A 25,015-nucleotide genomic window follows, 5' to 3' on the forward strand; every position below is an offset into this window, starting at 1 on the left:
ATCAATATGACTGACGTGAACTGTCCAACTAACTCTTCAATTGCCTTTAGTCTTCTTAGCATCCAATGAACCTAGACAAAGTATGTAAACAAATAATTAGATAGGAATTAAGCTATGATAATTATGAATGCATGCTTCCACCTATGTTAATAAAGCAAATGAGCTAACTATGAATGCATATGCATTGAATGAGTTATATAAAGATTTGAATTAATAAGTCATGCATGAATATCATATATTATACATATGAATGACAGCATATAATATTCAAGCAAAAATTAAGAATAAGATAAACATATTCACGTGACATATAATGCATAAATGAGTAAATAAATAATAAAATAAGGCAAGACTCCCTTAGAATCATCTTGGAAGAATTTCAAAGTTGTGAGCATGTTTTGTTTGAACTTGGTGGTTGGTAGGATCACATCAACCGCCCAAAGGAAGTAAGCCCATTGCCAAAACCAGTAAGGGTAAAACTGCCACCACTCCAAATCGTTCTCGTGACATACAATGTTTTAAGTGTTTGGGGCGTGGACACATTGCAAGCCAATGTCCAAATCGCAACACCATGCTTCTTCGAGATGATGGAGAAGTTGAATCGGAATAAGAAGATAATGAGAATGAAGATACTACCATTGATATGGAAGAATTAGAGCATGCCGTGGAAGGAGAGGTCCTTGTTGTCAAAAGGAGCCTAAACGTGTAATCATATGGGGGAGATGAACAACGTGAAAATATCTTCCATACTCGCTGCGACGTTGGAGGAAAGGTATGCTTTGTTATTATTGATGGAGGTAGTTGCACTAATGTTGCTAGTACCTTAATGGTAGATACACTTGTCTTGGAAACAACAAAGCATCCACAACCACTTAAACTGCAATGGCTCAACGATGAAGGAGAACTCAAGGTGACCAAGCAAGTTCGAATTGCTTTCTCCATAAGGAAGTACAAAGATGAGGTGTTATGTGATGTCGTTCCAATGCACGCAAGCCATTTACTACTTGGAAGGGCTTGGCAATTTGATAGGCGAGTGATCCATGACGGTTATACCAATCGGTATACATTCACCCATGAGGCAAGGAAGATCACTTTAGCTCCACTCTCACCAAAGCAAATACATGAAGACCAAATTCAATTGAGATGAAACTTTGAAAAAGCCAAAGAGATAGAGACCAAAATGGAGGTAAAAGAAAAAGAGTGTGATCAAAATGAGGGAAGGAAAAGTATCATTCTTTCTAAAGAGATGGAGTTGAAAAAGTGTTTAATGGCGGCAAAGGAAACACTTGTGCTCATGTACAAGGAAAATTTTTTGAACACTAACTACCTTAATCAAAATTTGTCTGCTTTTGTTGTGTCTTTATTGCAGGAGTTTGATGACCTATTTCTGGAAGAAATACAAAGTGGGTTTCCACCTATTCGTGGCATAGAACATCAAATAGACTTTGTTCCTGGTGCTGTCATTCCAAATCGACCAATATACCGAAGCAACCCTGAAGAAACTAAGAAATTGAAAATGCAAGTATCTGAGTTGATGGCAAAAGGCTACGTGAGGGAAAGCCTTAGCCCATGTGCCGTGCCGGTTCTACTTGTGCCAAAGAAGGATGGAACTTGGCGCATGTGTGTGGATTGTCGAGCGGTAAACAAAATTACGGTAAAGTATCGTCACCCTATTTCTCGCTTAGATGACATGTTAGATGAGCTTAGTGGTTCTAACCTCTTTTCCAAGATTGATCTTAAGAGTGGTTACCACCAAAATACGAATGCAAGAAGGTGATGAGTGGAAAACAACATTCAGAATGAAGCAAGGTCTTTATGAGTGGTTGTTTATGCCTTTTGGCTTAACTAATGCACCAAGCACATTTATGAGGTTAATGAATCATGGTCTTAGGCCATTCTTGGGTATGTTTTGTGTGGTTTATTTTGACGACATTCTAATATCTAGTAAAACCATGGAAGATCATATTCAACATTTGAGGTAGTTTTACTTGTTTTGATGAAGGAAAAACTGTTTGCTAATTTACAAAAATGTACATTTTGTGCTGACAGGTTGTTTTCCTAGGTTTTTGTTATGAGTTCTGAAGGTTTGGAGGTTGACAAAGAGAAGGTTAAAGCCATTGAAGAGTGGCCACAACCTACAAGCATTTCTCAAGTTAGAAGCTTCCATGGACTTGCAAGTTTTTATCGGAGACTCGTCCCAAACTTCAGCACCATAGCCACCTCACTAACAAGTGTTATTAAGAAGAATTCTAAATTCTTTTGGCTTTTGGGGGAAGATCAAGATAAGTCCTTTAATATAATTAAAGATTGTTTAATACATGCCCCTTTACTTGCTCTACCTGATTTTAATTTAACTTTTGAAATTGAATGTGATGCATCAGGTGTAGGAATTGGAGCAGTCTTGTCTCAAGGTGGACGTCCTATAGCCTATTTTAGTGAGAAATTAAGTGGAGCTATGCTTAATTATCCTACCTACGATAAAGATATGTATGCTCTTGTGATGGGAATAGAAACATGGCAACACTACCTTTGGCCTAAGGAGTTTATCATTCACACCGATCATGAGGCGTTGAAACATATTCGGGAGCAGCATAAACTCAACAAAAGGCATGCCAAATGGGTAGAGTTTCTTGAAACTTTTCCATATGTTATCAAGTACAAGAAAGGTAAGGAGAATATAGTTGCCGATGCATTGTCCTGAAGGTATGTTCTTTTAAACACTTTGGAATCTAAGTTGTTGGGTTTTACTTTTATTAATGTTTCTGACTTTGATTTTGGGGAAATTTACAAAGCTTGTGAGAAAGGAACGATTGATAAATACTTTAAGCATGATGGTTTTCTATTCAAGGAAGGGAGGCTATGCGTCCCTTAAGGTTCCATGTGAGAATTGCTCACTACGGAAGCCCATGGAGGAGGATTAATGGGACATTTTGGGATAGCAAAGACTTTGGCTATACTTCAAGAACATCTATATTGGCCCAAAATCAAACGAGATGCGGAAAGGTTATGTGAGCGTTGCATTACTTGCAAGAAGGCTAAATCTAAAGTCATGCCATATGGACTTTACACACCACTACCCATACCGGAAGCACCAAGGATGGATATTTTAATGGATTTTGTGCTAGGGCTTCCACGCACAAAGAATAACAAAGACTCCGTCTTTGTAGTTGTTGATAGATTTTCCAAAATGGCTCATTCTATTCCCTGTGACAAAACTAATGATGCATCACATATTGCTACTTTGTTTTTCAGGGAAATTTTAAGGATACATGGTATACCAAGAACTATTGTGTCTGATCGGGATGTGAAGTTCTTAAGCCACTTTTGGAGAGCCCTATTGAGTAAGATTGGTACTAAGCTACTATTCTCCACCACTTGCCACCCTCAAACGGATGGTAAAACTGAAGTGGTGAATCGAGTAATTTCCATGTTACTTCGATCTATCATTCGAAAGAATTTGAGAACATGGGAGGAAAGTTTACCACATGTGGAGTTTGCATTCAACCGTTCAATCCATACTACTACGGGTCGTACGCCTTTCGAAGTGGTGTATGAGTTTAATCCATTAACACCGATAAACTTGTTCCCATTACTTGCTGATCAAATTGTGAATAAAGATGGACTTAACAAAGCTAAGTTTGTTAAGAAGCTTCATCAACAAGTAAGGGAGAACATTGAAAAGTGAACTAAGCAATACGAGCAGCAAGCAAATAAGGGTCGTAAGCGAATTACTTTTGGGTGTGGCTGCACATGAGGAAAGAAAGGTTTTTGGCACAACGAAAGTCCAAATTAATGCATCGGGGAGATGGACCATTCCAAATAGTCAAGAAGATCAATGACAACGCCTATCAATTAGATCTTCCAGGTGAGTTTAATGTCAGTGCAACCTTCAACATTGCTGACTTGTCTCCTTATGATATAGGTGATGATTTGGGGACAAATCGCCTTAAAGAGGGAGGGACTGATATGATCGTCAATAGCAAAGACCCGGAGAAGTACCCAAGTGGCCCCATCACACGAGCAAGGGCTAAGGAGTTTCAATCAGCCATGGAGAGTATGTTCACATCATGTTTGGAATGTGATGAAGAAGGAATAATAAGGGAGGAACACTTTACTTTGCTTATGCATGAATTTGCATGAGAATTTAAAGTTTGCATAACATTCATTGCATTAATAAGTGTGTTGTTCATTCAAGCATGCATTGCATTTAAATCATCTAGTTCATTCATCAATTTAGTTCATTTATTAGATTAAATCTTAATTGTTTCATGCATGTTTTCAATTAAATATTGAATAAAGTTCACCTTTGTGTCTAGGTGCATGAGAGAAGTTGAAAGGTTTCATCATATGCAAGAATGTTAGTCAGAATGTCTTCCAATTCTGGATCTGATACAGATGTTTTTGGTTCTAGAAATCAATTTAACATTATTCCTATATCTCTTAGCTTTCCAACGCCTTTTGAATCATCTTAATCCGATATCGGGAGCTTGAGATATGATCGATATATTGAAGACAGTACAGGATGGAATTGTTACGGGAATTATATGCATGGATGATTTGGATGAGTTTGAGACAAGGGAGAGTATTTTCAACTTCAGCCAAGTGACAAGCCATTGAAGGACTCTTAATTCACCTATTAAAGGCATTCAAAGCTGATTGTTATCATCTAAGTTCAAGGGCTGTTCATATTCTTCAAGGGAGCATACAATGAAGGGTGATTTAATTCACTTATCAAGACAATTTTCAGCATAGAATAGCAAGAGTCTTCCTCCCCTTAGACGAAATTAAGGCCAATTCAGCTTCAAATTGTCTAGATTCATCCCACAATGATTTAGAATATTCATCCAACTTTGAAGATAAGAAGACAAAGCATTCAAGTGCATTTTATTGCTAAATTGATGAGAATGTTTTCATCTTTTGAGTCTTTTCATATGCTTCTTAGAAATGCTATAAATAGACATTTGGGATATTTGTAGACACATTTTTTAATATATAAAACATATTTGAGAGGTTGCTTTCATTCTTCTTATCTTGAAGAACTTTATCGGCTTCAAGATAGTCTTGTAGTCTTCATCCATTTTCTTTTGTTATAGCGTTGGTTCCTAGCTCATATATAGCTAGTGGGTCACGTTCCTTACCCTACCATTTCGAATCCATTTTTTTATATTGTTGGTTCTTAGCTCCAAATAGCTAATGGGTCACAATCCGCTTTAACCTTACAACACTTACCACGGCAACACCATTTGCCACGACAACGCCATTCATACTTCACCATCTATTTTCATTATCATTAAACCACAATAACCATCACTCTTCCATCACCTTCAAACAACTTCCTCATTCTTTTCATTCCATTATTTCAATTATTATTTTATATCAATTCCTTCTTATGTTATATCTATGCAATTTCAGAGTTCAAGCTATCATTACAGGGTTTCTTACTAGAATCACGATCGAACATTTACATAAATGACTCGAAACACATAGCAGAAATCATATCATTTGGCATCAGAAAAAAGTCATTTTTCCCTTTTCAATAGGAAGATACAAGGATGAAGTTCTTTGTGATGTGGTGCGCATGAGTGCAAGTCATATTATATTGGGGAGACCATGGAAATTTGACAAGAGGGCTACCCATGATGGATTTTCCAACAAGTACTCTTTCCAACATGAGGGAAAGAAAATTATTCTGGCACCCCTGCCCCCGAGCCAAGTTCATGAATGTCAAGTGACCCGATGATGTGATCCTGTCTAGCTCCAAATTTCTCCATGATTTGATCACACCATGGAGGTTATTCAAATCTGATTCTAAGGGAGTTCTACCTTACTTTATCTTATATTTACTTATTTATTCACTATATATTATTATAAGCATACAATTTCATATTAGACTATGCTTGAATTATCATAACATGTGCATTCATTCATTATGTTCTATGGTTTGCATCATTGATTGATATTCATGCATATAATCTATAGTTATAATAATAATATTCATTCATTATCATATGATGCATGAGTTATTATTATAACCTATAGTTCACATCTTTATAATATGCACATTCTTATTACTTTATAATAATTCATATACTTAGCTTATATTATGCTTTCTTTTGTAGGTGCATGTTCGGCCATATGATGGGAGCTGACTTAAAGCTAGCATTGGAGTCCAAGAGCTATGGAAACTTAACTAGGACAACTCCGGGACAGCTCAAGAACATTTTGGGACAAAGTTGCCAGCTGACCCCCGAGCTCATAGCTCACTTGAGCTGGACTTTTGAGCTAGCTAGAGACCTCATTTCAGCTGGAGAGTTGCACCGTCATCTTCACCACACAGAACACTTCAAATATGGTCTATGTCAATTTTTGTGAATTCGTACCTTTTCGCGAATAGTTGCCATTCCAAAAGGTGCCTTTTCACAAGGAGCTGACCTATGACTCATCTTCATGTAATTCATCTATGGCCAGCTCATCTTCAGCTCAAACACTTGTAAAGTAGCTCAAATGATGAAAGGTTACCTTCCACATAATGTGACCTTTCATGACAAGTTGCTTCCCATTGAAGGCCATGACACCTAGATGCATGTTGGAAGCCAAGTCACGCCTAGTTGCTGCCATATTCATTCCATGCACTTCAAGACACCATCCTATGGTTGTAACATCACCAAATCCTTGCAAGAAGACCCATGTGCGTTCAAGTAGGCTTCCATGTGCATCATTCAAGCATATGTACTCCATGTGACATCAAATTGGTGCCAAAACACCAAGGGATGCTTCCTATTCGGACAAAGACTCTTTCCTCTTCATTTTGGTGCCCAAATAACTTCTGAATGCATTCAAATCAACCTTAGGGCCGAACCAACACATAACCATTCGGCCAAGAGCATGTATCTTCATTTAAATCATGTATTTTCATCAAAAAATCATGTATTTTCAAAGGGGTTTCAACCTTGGCCGAACCATCAAGTATCTATTCGGCCTAAACCCTTTGAAAACTATAAATAGGCTATTGCATTTCATTTGTAAACAACCCCTTTGATAATACAAACTCTTTGTGAGATTATTCTCTCTTCAAGTTCTTTTTAGAACTATATCGATTAAGCAAGCTTTTCTAAAGTTTGTGGTGTCAATCCCTTCCATTGATACTTTTGGTTCCTAGTTCATATAACTAGAGGGTCAAAGTCCTTACTACCATCCCTTATAGAACTTATAATAAACGGGTCTTTGCTCCTTTATAGCATTGGTTCCTTCTTAGTTTTATAAGATACTATCTATTCATCACCACCTTCCATCACCATTTTCACGCCTATAACATCACCATAGTCCATCACTTTCACGCCAACTCTACCACCATTCCAATAACATTTCATCACTATTAAATCATCCTTCATTCATAAACAAGGCATACTTCATCACCACCATTGGAGGCCGAAGTCAACATCTCTTGAAGGAGATTTATTCAACACTTCCGCAGCCCATCTTGATAACATTCCTTTCCATTTCTATTCTTTCCAATTCCATTCACTTTTAATTTCTTAATTATCATTTTAATTAAACAATTCTTCTTCTTTTGTGCAGATTATTTTCAATCCAAGGTGTAGCATTTGGTGTCTCTCCTAGATCGGGAAACAACAAGGTTGCCAACTTCTCCATTATTGAAGAAGCCTGGTTAGCCTCACATCAAGCGGTAATCAGAGCTTTGGTGGATTAACATACAAAGTGATACAACAAAAAAAGCAACAAGAAAGAAGAAAAGAAAAGAGAAAAGAAAAAGACTCCTACATCAAATTTGGAGTGCAAAAGAAAGAGAAGAAAAAGAAGAAAATCAAAAGCAAAAGAAAAGTGAAGCAAGTTGCAAAGTACACTCAAAGAGAAGCACCATACAATCTGCCCCAACATCAAACTTGAAGGAGGTATCCTTGTTGTTTCTTGTGAAGACCATGGTAATTCGATAGACGAGCAATCCATGATGGGTTTACAAACAGATTTTCTATAACCCATAATGGCAAGAAATTCACTTTGACGCCACTTTCTCCTAGTCAAGTGAATGAAGAGCAGCACCATTTGAAGAAAAGAATGGAATCATTAAAAAACGTTGAAAATAATGAGAATCAAAGAGTAGATGAAGAAAACATTGGAGTTGAAAATGAGAAAGATAAATTTGGAGAAAAAGAGGAGAGTGAAGAACAAATTTTATCTAACCTTTCTTCTCCTATCCTTCTTTCTGTTTTACAGGGCAATTTCAGAGACGTATCTTTTCAAGGTGATGATTCAAGAATCATGGCTTTCGGAGGACTAAAAGATGTGACTTTTGAAGAACAAATAGTTGTTACTTTTGGTGGTCAACGAAACATATCTCTTGATGTCTCAAAGATAACGTCGTTTGAAGTTCCAAGAGAAACGTCACTTGAAGTGCCAAGAGTTGTGTTCGTTGAAATTCCAAGTGCATTGCCAATTATAAAAAGAATTCAGCAACCAACTCCCATTAAACATCCACCCTGGTTTGATATGTCCATTCATCTTGTCAACTATTTTTCATTTATTTATTTTGATTCATTTTGCAGCAATTCAATTCATGTCTGTGGCATTATCTTATCAATTTGTGATGACAAGGATGATTCAAAAGACACAATTTGTCAAGGGAAAGAGCCAAGAGACGTGAATCATAAAGGCTTAATGGACGTGACCCTTCAAGAGCATAAAATCGTGAATTTTCATGATCCAATGGACATGACTTTTGGGATGCCAAGGAACATGATCATTCAAAGCAACATGTCTTCAACATACATGATTTTTAACCAACCATCAAACACTAACAAGAAGTACAATTTTCCTTTATTTGTATTTAATCATGTTTTTACTTATGAGAGTTATCTTTCTTTTCAGGTCATGTACGTTCAAAGAACTTATTCAAAGGATATGACTTATGAAAAGAATCATTTCATAAAGATCCCTGTTGCATATATCGGATGGGAGGACACTAAGGAGAAGTCACCTTTCGATTTGAGGACAAATCGCTCAAAAGAAGGGGAGGATGATGTGATCCTGTCTAGCTCCAAATTTCTCCATGATTTGATCACACCATGGAGGTTATTCAAATATGGTTCTAAGGGAGTTCTACCTTACTTTATCTTATATTTACTTATTTATTCACTATATATTATTATAAGCATACAATTTCATATTAGACTATGCTTGAATTATCATAACATGTGCATTCATTCATTATGTCCAATGGTTTGCATCATTGATTGATATTCATGCATATAATCTATAGTTATAATAATAATATTCATTCATTATCATATGATGCATGAGTTATTATTATAACCTATAGTTCACATCTTTATAATATGCACATTCTTATTACTTTATAATAATTCATATACTTAGCTTATATTATGATTTCTTTTGTAGGTACATGTTCGGTCACATGATAGGAGCTGATTTAAAGCTAGTATGGGAGTCAATGAGCTAGAAAAACTTCCATAAGATGACTCGGGAGATCATGAAGAACAAATGATGAAAAGTTGTCAGCTGACCTCCGAGCTCATAGATCACTTGAGCTGGACTTTTGAGCTAACTAGAGACTTCTTTTCAGCTGGAGAGTTGCACCATCATCTTCACCACACAGAGCACTACAAATATGGTCTAGGTCAAATTTTGTGAATTCGTACCTTTTCGCGAAGAGTTGCCAATCCGAGAAGTGCCCTTTCACAAGGAGCTGTCCTAAGACTCATTGACATGTATTGCATCTATGGCCAGATCATATTCAGCTCAAACACATGGGAAATAGCTCAAATTATGAAAGGTTGCCTTCCACAAATGTGACCTTTCATAAATAGTTGCTGCCCCATTGACGCCATGTCATCTAGAAGCAAGTTGGATGCAAAGTCACACCTAAGTTGCTGCTCAACTTCACGCCAAGTAGGAGGCACACCATAAGACCCCAAGCCACCCATGTGAGTGCCTCATGACCACCCCACACATGTGCCATTCGTGTGGATGAAATGGGCGCCAAAATGAAGAGGGTTCTCTCTATTCGGCCTAAGCACCCTTTTGATTCAAAATTGACGCCAAGATGAAGGGCAAGGAGACCATTCGGCCAAGGACATCTTCATTCATTAAAACATCATGTATTTCTATTTAATAGTCATGTATTTAGTCGAATGGATAACTATTTATTCGGCCAAACCTATACTAGCCTATAAATAGGCTTGGATAATTCATTTGTAAATATAACCCTTTGATTAATTAAAAACTCTTTGTGATATATTTCTCTCTTCAAGTTCTTTTTAGAACTATATCGATTAAACAAGCCTTTCTAAAGCTTGTGGCATTATTCCTTCACCTTTATACTTCTGGTTCCTAGTTTTTATAACTAGCGGGTCAAAGTCCTTACTACCATCCCTTATAAAACTTATAAGAAACATGTCTTTGCTCTTTTATACTGATGTAAGGCTAACCAGGCTTCTTCAATAATAAAGAAGTTGGCAACCTTGTTGTTTCCCGATCTAGGAGAGACACCAAATGCTACACCTTGGATTGAAAATAATCTGCACAAAAGAAGAAGAATTGTTTAATTAATATGATAATTAAGAAATTAAAAGTGAATGGAATTGGAAAGAATATAAATGGAAAGGAATGTTATCAAGATAGGCTGCGGAAGTGTTGAATAAATCTCCTTCAAGAGATGTTGACTTCGGCCTCCAATGGTGGTTATGAAGTATGCCTTGTTTATGAATGAATGATGATTAATAGTGATGAAATGTTATTGGAATGGTGGTAGAGTTGGCGTGAAAGTGATGGACTATGGTGATGTTATAGGCGTGAAAATGGTGATGGAAGGTGGTGATGAATAGATAGTATCTTATAAAACTAAGAAGGAACCAATGCTATAAAGGAGCAAAGACTCGTTTCTTATAAGTTCTATAAGTGATGGTAGTAAGGACTTTGACCCTCTAGTTATATGAACTAGGCACCAAAAGTATCAATGGAAGGGATTGACGCCAAAAACTTTATAAAAGCTTGCTTAATCGATATAGTTCTAAAAAGAACTTGAAGAGAGAATAATCTCACAAAGAGTTTGTATTATCAAAGGGTTTTTTTACAAATGAAATGCAATAGCCTATTTATAGTTTTCAAAGGGTTTAGGCCGAATAGATACTTGATGGTTCGACCAAGGTTGAAACCCCTTTGAAAATACATGATTTTTTGATGAAAATACATGATTTAAATGAAGATACATGCTCTTGGCCGAATGGTTATGTGTTGGTTCGGCCCTAAGGTTGATTTGAATGCATTCAGAAGTTATTTGGGCACCAAAATGAAGAGGAAAGAGTCTTTGGCCGAATAGGAAGCATCCCTTGGTGTTTTGGCGCCAATTTGATGTCACATGGAGTGCATATGCTTGAATGATGCACATGGCAGCCTACTTGAACGCACATGGGTCTTCTTGCAAGGCTTTGGTGATGTTACAACCATAGGATGGTGTCTTGAAGTGCATGGAATGAATATGGCAGCAACTAGGCTTGACTTGGCTTCCAACATGTATCTAGGTGTCATGGCCTTCAATGGGCAGCAACTTGTCATGAAAGGTCACATTATGTGGAAGGTAACCTTTCATCATTTGTGCTACTTTACAAGTGTTTGAGCTGAAGATGAGCTGGCCATAGATGAATTACATGAAGATGAGTCATAGGTCAGCTCCTTGTGAAAAGGCACCTTTTGGAATGACAACTATTCGCGAAAAGGTACGAATCCACAAAAATTGACATAGACCATATTTGAAGTGTTCTGTGTGGTAAAGATGACGGTGCAACTCTCCAGCTGAAATGAGGTCTCTTGCTAGCTCAAAAGTCCAACTCAAGTGAGCTATGAGCTCGGGGGTCAGCTGGCAACTTTATCCCAAAATGTTCTTGAGCTGTCCCGGAGTTGTCCTAGTTAAGTTTCCATAGCTCTTGGACTCCAATGCTAGTTTTAAGTCAGCTCCCATCATATGGTCGAACATGCACCTACAAAAGAAAGCATAATATAAGCTAAGTATATGAATTATTATAAAGTAATAAGAATGTGCATATTATAAAGATGTGAACTATAGGTTATAATAATAATTCATGCATCATACGATAATGAATGAATATTATTATTACAACTATAGATTATATGCATGAATATCAATCAATGATGCAAACCATAGGACATAATGAATGAATGCACATGTTATGATAATTCAAGCATAGTCTAATATGAAATTGTATGCTTATAATAATATATAGTGCATAAATAAGTAAATATAAGATAAAGTAAGGTAGAACTCCCTTAGAACCAGATTTGAATAACCTCCATGGTGTGATCAAATCATGGAGAAATTTGGAGCTAGACAGGATCACATAATCCTCCCCTTCTTTTGAGTGATTTGTCCTCAAATCGAAAGTTGACTTCTCCTTAGTGTCCTCCCATCCGATATATACAACGGGGATCTTTATGAAATGATTCTTTTCATAAGTCATGTCCTTTGAATAAGTGCTTTGAATGTACATGACCTGAAAAGAAATATAACTCTCATAAGTAAAAACACGATTAAATACAAATAAAGGAAAATTGTACTTCCTGTTGGTGTTTGATGGTTGGTTAAAAATCATGTCTGTTGAAGACATGTTGCTTTGAATGATCATGTCCCTTGGCATCCCAAAAGTCATGTCCATTGGATCATGAAAATTCACAATTTTATGCTCTTGAAGGGTCACGTTCATTAAGCCTTTATGATTCACGTCTCTTGGCTCTTTCCCTTGACAAATTGTGTCTTTTGAATCATCCTTGTCATCACAAATTGATAAGATAATGCCACAGACATGAATTGAATTACTGCAAAATGAATCAAAATAAGTAAATGAAAAACTATTGACAAGATGAATAGACATATCAAACCAGGGTGGATGTTTAATGGGAGTTGGTTGCTGAATTCTTTTCATTGTTGACAATGCACTTGGAATGTCGACGAACACAACTCTTGGCACTTCAAGGAATGCTTCTTTTGGAACTTCAAATGGTATAACCTTTGAAATATCAAAAGACATGTTTTGTGATTCACCAAAAGTCATGACTATTGGTTCTTTAAAATTCACATCTTTTAGTCCTCCAAAAGCCATGATTCTTGAATCGTCTCCTCGAAAAGATATGTCTTTTGAATTTCCCTGCAAAACATAAGGAAAAATAGGAGTAAAGTTAGATAAAACTTGTTCAAAAGTCTCCTTTTCTACTCCAATCTCATTCCCCTCATTTTTAATTCCAATGTGTTCTTCATCCACTCTCTGATTTTCATCATTTTCAACGTTTTGTTCAATTTCAAATTGTATTCCTTCACTGCAACTTTCTTCCAAACGTTCTTCTTCAAGTTGCTCCTTCGTTGTTTTAATGCGTTCCCTCAAGATGTTTTGATCTTCATTTACTCTACTAGAGGATAATGGAGTCAAGATAATTTTTCTTTTATTGTGGTAGAATGAATATCGATTTGTGAATCCATCATACAATGCTCGTTTATCAAACTGCCAAGGTCGACCGAAAAGAAGATGGCTTGAATTTATGGAAGCAACATCACAAAAGACTTCATCTTCATATCTCCCAATTGAAAAGGGCACAAGTACTTGCTATATGACTTCAAACTCTTCATATTCATTTAATCCTTGCAAAACATATGGGCTAGGATGTTTGAATGTTGTAAGTCCCAATTTCTTGACCATGTATGTGCTTGCAATGTTTGTACAACTTCCTCCATCAATAGCTACAAGACACACTTTACCATTTACATGGCAACGAGTGTGAAATGTGTTTGTTCTTTGTTGTTCATCTTCCAATGTTTGGAAAGATGGAAGATCACAATACATTGTTAGTATAAAAATAAAATAAATTAAAACCTTACCAGCACACTCACAAAACCTCACAATAACATTCCAAAGAAATTAAAATGTCACTCCTCTCACACTCGTGTTTTCACTCGGGGATATATTCTTGGCTTTTTCTGATCCCCCTTCTGATCTCACCCTCTCATTTTCCTTTTTCCACTCTATTCTCTCTTATGGGTCCTTTTAAAGAACTAACTCAAGATTGAGCAAGTCTCTTTAGTTTGTGCGTCGGTTTAGAAATGGTTAGGAATAGAAATGGTTATGATAGGGTAGAAAGTTTAAGAAAAAGATATGGTAAAAAAAATGAAAGAATAAATAAATGAAATAGTAAGAAAGTAAAGATAACTTACAACTCAAGTTGCAACACTTACTATCTTCCTTCACAAGAAACAACAAGGATACCTCCTTCAAGTTTGATATTGGGGCAGATTGTATGGTGCTTCTCTTTGAGTGTACTTTGCAACTTGCTTCACTTTTCTTTTGCTTTTGATTTTCTTCTTTTTCTTTTCTTTCTTTTGCACTCCAAATTTGATGTAGTAGTCTTTTTCTTTTCTTTTCTCTTTTCTTTTCTTCTTTCTTGTTACTTTTTTTGTTGTAGTACTTTGTATGTCAATCCACCAAAGCTCTGATTACCGCTTGATGTGAGGCTAACCAGGCTTCTTCAATAATGGAGAAGTTGGCAACCTTGTTGTTTCCTGATCTAGGAGAGACACCAAATGCTACACCTTGGATTGAAAATAATCTGCACAAAAGAAGAAGAATTGTTTAATTAATATGATAATTAAGAAATTAAAAGTGAATGGAATTGGAAAGAATAGAAATGGAAATGAATGTTATTAAGATGGGCTGCGGAAGTGTTGAATAAATCTCCTTCAAGAGATGTTAACTTCGGCCTCCAATGGTGGTGATGAAGTATGCCTTGTTTATGAATGAAGGATGATTTAATAGTGATGAAATGTTATTGGAATGGTGGTAGAGTTGGCGTGAAAGTGATGGACTATGGTGATGTTATAGGCATGAAAATGGTGATGGAAGGTGGTGATGAATAGATAGTATCTTATAAAACTAAGAAGGAACCAATGCTATAAAGGAGCAAAGACCCGTTTCCTATAAGTTCTATAAGGGATGGTAGTAAGGAATTTGACCCTCTAATTATATGAACTAGGAACCAAAAGTATTAATGGAAGGGATTGACGCCACAAAATTTAGAAAAGCTTGCTTAATCGATATAGTTCTAAAAAGAACTTGAAAAGAGAATAATCTCACAAAGAGTTTGTATTATCAAAGGGTTTTTTTACAAATGAAATGCAATAGTCTATTTATAGTTTTCAAAGGGTTTAGGCCGAATAGATACTTGATGGTTCGGCCAAGGTTGAAACCCCTTTGAAAATACATGATTTTTTGATGAAAATACATGATTTAAATGAAGATACATGCTCTTGGCCGAATGGTTATGTGTTGGTTCGGCCCTAAGGTTGATTTGAATGCATTTGGAAGTTATTTGGGCGCCAAAATGAAGAGGAAAGAGTCTTTGGCCGAATAGGAAGCATCCCTTGATGTTTTGGCTCCAATTTGATGTCACATGGAGTGCATATGCTTGAATGATGCACATGGCAGCCTACTTGAACGTACATGGGTCTTCTTGCAAGGCTTTGGTGATGTTACAACCATAGGATGGTGTCTTGAAGTGCATGGAATGAATATGGCAGCAACTAGGCGTGACTTTGCTTCCAACATGCATCTAGGTGTCATGGCCTTCAATGGGCAGCAACTTGTCATGAAAGGTCACATTATGTGGAAGGTAACCTTTCATCATTTGAGCTACTTTACAAGTGTTTGAGCTGAAGATGAGCTGGCCATAGATGAATTACATGAAGATGAGTCATAGGTTAGCTCCTTGTGAAAAGGCACCTTTTGGAATGGCAACTATTCGCGAAAAGGTACGAATCCACAAAAATTGACAAAGACCGTATTTGAAGTGTTCTGTGTGGTGAAGATGACGGTGCAACTTTCCAGCTGAAATGAGGTCTCTAGCTAGCTCAAACGTCCAGCTCAAGTGAGCTATGAGCTCGGGGGTCAGCCGGCAACTTTGTCCCAAAATGTTCTTGAGCTGTCCCAGAGTTGTCCTAGTTAAGTTTCCATAGCTCTTGGACTTCGATGCTAGCTTTAAGTCTGCTCCCATCATATGGCCGAACATGCACCTACAAAAGAAAGCACAATATAATCTAAGTATATGAATTATTATAAAGTAATAAGAATGTGCATATTATAAAGATGTGAACTATAGGTTATAATAATAACTCATGCATCATACGACAATGAATGAATATTATTATTACAACTATAGATTATATGCATGAATATCAATCAATGATGCAAACCATAGGACATAATGAATGAATGCACATGTTATGATAATTCAAGCATAGTCTAATATGAAATTTTATGCTTATAATAATATATAGTGCATAAATAAGTAAATATAAGATAAAGTAAGGTAGAACTCCCTTAGAACCAGATTTGAATAACCTCCATGGTGTGATCAAATCATGGAGAAATTTGGAGCTAGACAGGATCACATCATATAGCATTGGTTCCTTCTTAGTTTTATATGATACACTCTGTCCATCACCATTATCACGCCTATATCATCACCATATTCCATCACCATATCACTCCTATATTATCACCAACTTCTAAATTTCCATTTCTTCATCTTTGAATGATCCTTCATCCTCAACAAGGGATTCGTCCATCACCACCATTGGAGGCTGAATCCATCATCACTTGAAGGATCATTCTACAACACTTCCGCAGCCCTACTTTGATAACTATTCTATCCATTTCAATTCTTTCCATTTCCTTTCTTAATTACTCATTTACTTAACCCATCATTCTTCTTTGTGCAGATTACTTTTCAATTCAAGGTGTAGCATTTGATGTCTCTCCTAGATCGTGAAATAATAAGGTTGCCATCTTCTCCACTATTGAAGAAGCCTGGTTAGCCTTACATCACCCTTAAGTCACGTATAGATGACTGGGAGAAGGAAAATAAGGCCAAAGAAAGTCTTACTCAGAAGATGAACGTGTACGCCAGTAGAGGAGATGTTCGAAAACATTTATCGACCAAGAAGGCTATACTTATGCTTATGTATAAGGAAATTTTTCTACTTACTAACCCTCCTGAAGGTTTGCCTTCTTATGTTTCTAAACTTTTGAAGGAATTTGAAGATATGTTTCCTGAAGAAATTCTCGATGGATTAGCACCAATTAGAGGAATTGAACATCAAATTGATTTGATTATTGTGGCTACCATTCCTAATAGACCAGCCTACCGGAGTAATCCTGATACGATCCAAACTAGCTCCAACTTTCTCCATGACTTGAACACACCATGGATGTTCTTCAAAGCTGTTTCTAAGGGAGTTCTTCATTACCCTATTTTATACTATATCATTTATACATTCTATTCTATCATAAGCATGCATTCACATGTTAGTATAAATTATCATATTATTATTTCCATCCTATGCTTATTTGATCATGTTTTTCATATTATTCAAATATATGCTATGATTACATATCATTTCTTAGGATATTATTATTACATGTTTCCATTTATCATTTATGAATACCATGTTATATGATATTCATGCATACAACATATACTCATATCTTTATGATTGATACACAATGTTATAAGCATGTTAGGATAGTCTTATAATCATATTAAGCATGATTATCGTATATACATCAAGGCAGCATCATTATAAATCATTTCATTAGTTCATATGCGTTCATATTAGCTCTTAAGCTTCATGTATAATCTTACACTTTTTGAGATGATATAATTAGCTCATGACCTTCAAACATAGCTCACATCACCATAATCATACATGGCAGCAAGGTATTTAGCTCATAACAGCTCAATATCATGGACTTACCTTTTTTCTTGCACATATAGGTACAGTGGAGTGTGATGCACAATGAGGCAGATTGGTAGAGTATTTGGACGTCCTATGCAGCTCACAAATAGCTCACAAAGTACAAGGCAGCTCATGGAACACTAAGGAAAGCTCAATTCAGCTGGAGGAGTTCAAGGCTAGCTAAACTCAGCTAGTTGAACTATTTGGAGCTGAGTTGTCAAAAATGATGTCAATGGTAGCTGAATATAGTTGAACGTGCTGTTATGAAACTCATAAGGATTCGGCTAGGAAGCTTGTTCACAAACAGCCCATGCTTGCTAACTAGCTCCATACTCAAGCTAGCTTGGTAGGAGACACATGCATGCCCAAGATGGAGCACATGACCAGCTATCTTTCCATGCACAAGGTTGCACCACAAAGCTCCTAGATCACCCATGTGCATGCCATATGACCAGCCCCCATGTGCCTTGCATGTGCACTCATTGAGGCGCCAAGATGAAGAGCCATTTAACCATTCGGCCAAGCATCATCTCCTCTCCCATTTGGCACCAATTTGAAGAGATACAAGTGTTATTCGGCCAAGGATCATTTCCCTCCATCAAAGGCCGAACCATCATCTCTTTTAGCATTTAAATTATGTCTTTATAGGGAGATACATGGGTTGGCCGAACCATTATGTCTCTATTCGGCCATGTCCTCCATTTACTATAAATACGAAAGCATATCTCAATTGTACTCAGACTATTTTGATTAATATAAGTGAGATTATTCTCTTCCTTAAGTCCTGGTGACTTTTATCGACTTATCAAGTATTTTTAATAATTGTGGCGTCAACCCCTTTGATGCGATCATGCCAAGGACCAAACTTCTTCAACACATGATCACTTCATGGACATTCTACCTTGTTGATTCTAAGGGAGTCTTGCCTTATTTTATTATTTATTTACTTATTTATGAATTACATGTCATGTGAATATGTTTATCTTAATCTTAATTATGCTTAAATGTTATATGATGTCATTTATATGTATAATATATGATATAAATGCATGACTTATTAATTCACATCTTTCTATAACTCATTCAATGCATATGCATTCATAGTTAGCTCATTTGCATTCTTAACATAGGTGGCAGAATGCATTCATAATTATAATAGCTCAATTTCTATCTAATTATTTGTTTACATACTTTTTCTAGGTATATTTGATGCTAAGTATACTAAAGGTAATTGAAGAGTTGGATGGACAGTTCACGTCAGTCAGATTGATCTATGTTTTTGAACATGTTCCAAGCATCTTTGGGTGATTAAGTCTCTTAATATTTAATCCCCTATCTCATAGCTTTCCAACGCATTTTTAATCACATTAAATCGATATCGGGATCTTGAGATATGTCCAGATTACTGAAGACAGTGCAGGCTGGAAATTAATACGGGATTTGCAACCATTCATCTCCTTCAAAGGACTTATACATGGGAGGAATTAATGAAGACATGCATGGACGAGAAAAGAATATTAAAATGAATCAGAACATTTGTGAGGAGGTGCAAGGATTCATTCAAAGGTTTTTAAATTCATCCATTCATGCAAGAAGCCAAATAGTCATGTTCACACAAGGGGGAAGAATTTCAGCCAAGATACATTCATGAACATTCATCCATAGAAGACAAATCAACAAGTTCACACAAGGTGGGATGAATTCGGCCAAAGGATGTATTCCATTAAAAGATGAATATCAATTCATCAAAATTCATTCACCTAAGCCATGCTTTGTATCTACTTAAAGTATGAACACTCATCCATGAAGGTTCACTCATTAAATGTTTTGTATTCACACCATGTACTCTTAGGCCTATAAATAGCTTTCCATTCATTTGTAAAAGAAACACAATTCACTTTGTTTAATCAAATATTTGTGAGAGTTTCTCTCTTTAGTTCTTAAGTGAACTTTATCGACTTATCAAGCTTATGCTTGTGGCGTCACCCCTATCTATATCACTCTGATACTTCTGGTTCCTATCTCTTTATAGATAGTGGGTCAAAGTCCTTGTTTACCATCCCTTAAAGAAGCAATATAAAGTCAAGGTCTTTGTTCTTTAACATTGGTTCTTCTTTGAGTCTTCTTTGAGATACTACTTTTCATATTCATCTCCATCACCTTCATTCTACTTCCATTACCATACTTCATCATTTCCTTTAAACATATCACCAACTTATATATATTTTCCGCTGCCATATTTATCTTTCCATTTCATTACTTTCATTTAACCATTTTTTTAGCTTTCTTGTTTGTGCAGGACACTTGTTGCTTTCCTAGATCGAAACAATCAAAGGTACAACCTTGACTTCACCATCCATCGAACTGAGGCTGGGTTGAACTGTATCATATGGTAATCAGAGCTAAGGAGGATTGCAACAAGAACAAGCAAAAGCAACATCCTACCATTCAATAAAAAGAAAATCAAAAAGAGAAATGCAAAAAAAAATCAGCAAGTTAATCCCAACATCAACAAGGGATTCCAAGTGAAGAAAAACAAAAGAAAGGAAACAAAGAAAGGAAAATGCAAAGAGGTGCCAAAGGTGACAAGCAACATCATTATTCCAACCGATCCTAAAGAAGTCTTCAAGACCTTTGATTGTTTCTTCTAGGAAGGTGGTGAGTATATTTGCATAGTAAGTGAACCTTTCTTTCTTTTTATTCCTTTTACAAGACCACCCTTCATTATTTAATCTTTCTACCTTTCTATTTTTTCCTCTACACTAACAAATTTTTCAGCCGACGTCCATAGCACTTGAAAGGTCTCGAGTTAGTTATTTTAAGAACTTTACAAGAGAGGAACGAGTGGAAAAAGGCTATTCGAGTGTGTGAGATCAGAAGGGGAATTACAAAAGCCAAAGACATATTCCCGAGTGACACACGAGTGCTTGAGAGGAGTGACATCACAATGTATTTTTGGAGTGACCGTTAGGTTTTGTTGTATGAAATTTGGTAAGGTCCTAATTTTCACATTTCAAATTTTTACTAACAATGTTATTTGATCTTTCCTCTTCCCAAGCAATGGAGAACATTCAACAAAGAGAGAATGCATTTCATACTCGTTGCCATGTAAACGGTAAAGATGGCAAAGTATGTCTTGTAGCCATTGATAGTGGAAGTTGTACAAACATTGCAAGCACATACATGGTCAAGAAGTTGGGACTTACAATATTCAAACATCCCAACCCATACATTTTGCAAGGATTAAATGAAGATGAAGAGTTCAAAGTCATAGAGCAAGTACTTGTGCCCTTTTCAATTGGGAGATATGAAGATGAAGTCTTTTGTGATGTTGCCTCCATTAATTCAAGCCATCTTCTTTTCGGTCGACCTTGGCAGTTTGATAAACAAGCATTGTATGATGGGTTTTCCAATAAGTATTCATTCCAACATCAAGGAAGAAGAATCACATTGGTACCAATGTTGCCAAATCAAGTGCATGAAGACCAAACTCAACTGAAGAAAAACATTGAAGAACATCATGAGAAAAACAAGACATTTGGAGTTGAAAATAAGAGTGTGGTTTTTCATGAGAAAGCCATTAGAGTAATTGAAGATGAGAGTAAGAGCATTGAGAATGAAGATGAGTGTGTTGAAAAACATGAGCATGAGAGAAAAGAATGTGAGGAGAAGGAAGTTTTACTTTATACTAATCAATATTTTCTTCCTATTCTTTCATTTGATTTGCAGGTTATTCCAAAGGACATACCATTGCAAATTGATGAATCACATTTTTCCATTGAAGTTCCAAAAGTTGTAACATTTGGTATTCCAAGGCATGTGCTCTTTGACATTCGAAGTATGTTCATTCTACATTCAAAGTTCAAACAGCCTTATGAAAGGGAAGTTTCAACGAACCAAATTCCATTCATGAACTTTAATGAATCTTGTACATTCATTCACATTGTTAATGATGTTTCATGTTCTATCTTATTTCTATTTTGCAGCACATTGAATCATTTACATGGAAGTGTTATTGCTTGTGATCATCAATTCAAGGAAAAGAAACGAGCATTATCCAATTATTCAAGATTCATAATGTGGAAGGGTACAAAGTATAAAGTTGGCATGCCTTACCTACTTGAAGGATTCAAAGAAATTCATGCATACCCTAATAGGCATAATGATCTTCATTCATCCTTTCTTACACCAATGGATCAATCAATGACAAAAGCCTTCGATTTGAGGACAAATCGCTCTAAAGAATGGGGGATGATGCGATCATGCCAAGGACCAAACTTCTTCAACACATGATCACTTCATGGACATTCTACCTTGTTGATTCTAAGGGAGTCTTGCCTTATTTTATTATTTATTTACTTATTTATCAATTACATGTCATGTGAATATGTTTATCTTATTCTTAATTATGCTTAAATGTTATATGCTGCCATTTATATGTATAATATATGATATAAATGCATGACTTATTAATTCACATCTTTCTATAACTCATTCAATGCATATGCATTCATAGTTAGCTCATTTGCATTCATAACATAGGTGGCAGAATGCATTCATAATTATAATAGCTCAATTCCTATCTAATTATTTGTTTACATACTTTGTCTAGGTACATTGGATGCTAAGTAAACTAAAGGCAATTAAAGAGTTGGATGGACAGTTCACGTCAGTAAGATTGATCTACATTTTTGAACATGTTCCAAGCATCTTTGGGTGATTAAGTCTCTTAACATTTAATCCCCTATCTAGTAGCTTTCCAACACATTTTTAATCACATTAATATGATATCGGGATCTTGAGATATGTCCATATTACTGAAGACAGTGCAGGCTGGAAATTAATACGGGATTTGCAACCATTCATCTCCTTCAAAGGACTTATGCATGGGAGGAATTAATGAAGACATGCATGGACGAGAAAAGAATATTAAAATGAATCAGAACATTTGTGAGGAGGTGCAAGGATTCATTCAAAGGTTTTTAAATTCATCCATTCATGCAAGAAGCCAAATAGTCATGTTCACACAAGGGGGAAGAATTTCAGCCAAGATACATTCATGAACATTCATCCATAGAAGAAAAATCAACAAGTTCACACAAGGTGGGATGAATTCGGCCAAAGGATGTATTCCATTAAAAGATGAATATCCATTCATCAAAATTCATTCACCTAAGCCATGCTTTGTATCTACTTAAAGTATGAACACTCATCCATGAAGGTTCACTCATTAAATGTTTTGTATTCACACCATGCACTCTTAGGCCTATAAATAGCTTTCCATTCATTTGTAAAAGAAACCCAATTCACTTTGTTTAATCAAATATTTGTGAGAGTTTCTCTCTTTAGTTCTTAAGTGAACTTTATCGACTTATCAAGCTTATTCTTGTGGCGTCACCCCTATCTATATCACCCTGATACTTCTGGTTCCTATCTCTTTATAGATAGTGGGTCAAAGTCCTTATTTACCATCCCTTAAAGAAGCAATATAAAGTCTGAGTCTTTGTTCTTTAACATTGGTTCTTCTTTTAGTCTTCTTTGAGATACTACTTTTCATATTCATCTCCATCACCTTCATTCTACTTCCATTACCATACTTCATCATTTCCTTTAAACATATCACCAACTTATATATATTTTCCGCTGCCATATTTATCTTTCCATTTCATTACTTTCATTTAACCATTTTTTTAGCTTTCTTGTTTGTGCAGGTTACTTGTTGCTTTCCTAGATCGAAACAATCAAAGGTACAACCTTGACTTCACCATCCATCCAAGTGAGGCTAGGTTGAACTGTGTCACCCTTTCTTTTCACCTTGATACTTCTTATTCCTAGTTCTTATAACTAGTGGGTTAAAGTCCTTAATACCACCCCTTAAAGAAGCAATATAAAGTCTGGGTCTTTGCTCTCTATAGCATTGGTTCTTCTTTGAGACTTCTTCAAAATAATATCCTCACTACCATCCCTTTGTTTCATAGCCATAACCCATAGCCATTTCAATCATCTTCCGCTTCCATCTCTCATTTAATCAGCCCACCTATTCACCCATACGTTTACCACCCTTAACCATCTCTTTTTGAGCCATTTACTTATGCAGGTTGTTTACTTCCTTCCTAGATCCACAATCAATTTGTTAAGGTATAAGTGTCGTACCTCAAGTGGCATCAGGAGCCTTACATCAAATCCCGAGGAAACGATGGAACTTGGGGGATGTGTGTGGATTGTAGAGCTGTAATCCATATCCCTATCAAATATAGGCATCCTATACCTCGGTTGGATGATACGCTTGATGAACTTAGTGGAGCTAGTATATTCTCCAAAATTGATTTGAAGAGTGGCTACCACCATATTAGGATGAGGGAAGGAGATGAGTGAAAAATCGCGTGCAAAACAAAACAAGGTTTATATGAGTGGTTAGTCATGCCTTTTGGCTTAACTAATGCTCCTAGTACCTTTATACGTCTAATAAACCATGTCCTTCGGCCTTACATCGGTAAGTTTTGTGTTGTTTATTTTGATGACATCCTGATTTACAGTAAATCCTTGAACGAACATGTTGAACATTTAAGGGCTATCTTAAGCACTTTGAGAGACGGACACTTATATGATAACCTCTAAAACTGTGCTTTTTGTACTGACCAAGTTACTTTCTTAGGTTTCATTGTAAGTTCACAGGGACTAGCAGTGGATCCAGAAAAGATTAAGGCAATTCAAGAATGACCAGAACCAATCAACGTCAGTCAAGTTCAGAGCTTTATTGGATTAGCCAGTTTTTTATAGGAGGTTTGTACCAAATTTCAGTTCTATTGTTTCCCCTTGACAGGGATTATTAAGAAGAATTCAAACTTCTCTTGGGGCAAAGAGCAAGATGAAGCATTCAAGGAACTCAAGGATTGCTTGACTAAGGCTCCCTTATTAGCCTTGCCAAACTTTGAGAAAACATTTGAAGTCGAATGTGACGCCTCCAGAATTGGGATTGGAGCTGTTATGAGTCAATAGGGAAAACCAATCGCTTACTTTAGCGAAAAGCTAAATGGTGCGACCTTGAACTACCCAATCTATGATAAAGAGATGTACGCACTTATTCGAACATTGGAAACGTGACATCACAACTTATTGCCAAGGGAATTTGTTATACACACTGATCATGAAGCGTTAAAACACATCAAGGGACAACACAAACTC

At 36.2% G+C, this 25,015-nt stretch overlaps 1 protein-coding gene across 1 annotated transcript; it reads left to right on the plus strand.

Annotated features, from left to right (window-relative positions):
• Nucleotides 1-1,246: 1,246 nt before the first annotated feature.
• LOC120199232 lies at nucleotides 1,247-24,829 on the plus strand. The gene is made up of 2 exons (XM_039200388.1): nucleotides 1,247-1,571; nucleotides 24,654-24,829. The coding sequence occupies exons 1-2, from the start codon at nucleotides 1,247-1,249 to the stop codon at nucleotides 24,827-24,829; spliced, it is 501 nt and encodes a 166-aa protein (XP_039056319.1).
• The last annotated feature ends 186 nt before the right edge of the window (nucleotides 24,830-25,015 follow it).

Source organism: Hibiscus syriacus, unplaced genomic scaffold, assembly GCF_006381635.1.
Source record: "Hibiscus syriacus cultivar Baekdansim isolate YM2019G1 unplaced genomic scaffold, ASM638163v2 tig00005406_pilon, whole genome shotgun sequence".
Classification (NCBI taxonomy): domain Eukaryota; kingdom Viridiplantae; phylum Streptophyta; class Magnoliopsida; order Malvales; family Malvaceae; genus Hibiscus; species Hibiscus syriacus.

Bases quoted from the DNA above. Each gene is read 5' to 3' on its own strand.
- LOC120199232 (XM_039200388.1), top strand. From the start codon at position 1,247: ATGGAGTTGAAAAAGTGTTTAATGGCGGCAAAGGAAACACTTGTGCTC. The intron at 1,572-24,653 runs GTGCCGTGCCGG...TCCCCTTGACAG, and splicing joins GAGGGAAAGCCTTAGCCCAT to GGATTATTAAGAAGAATTCA.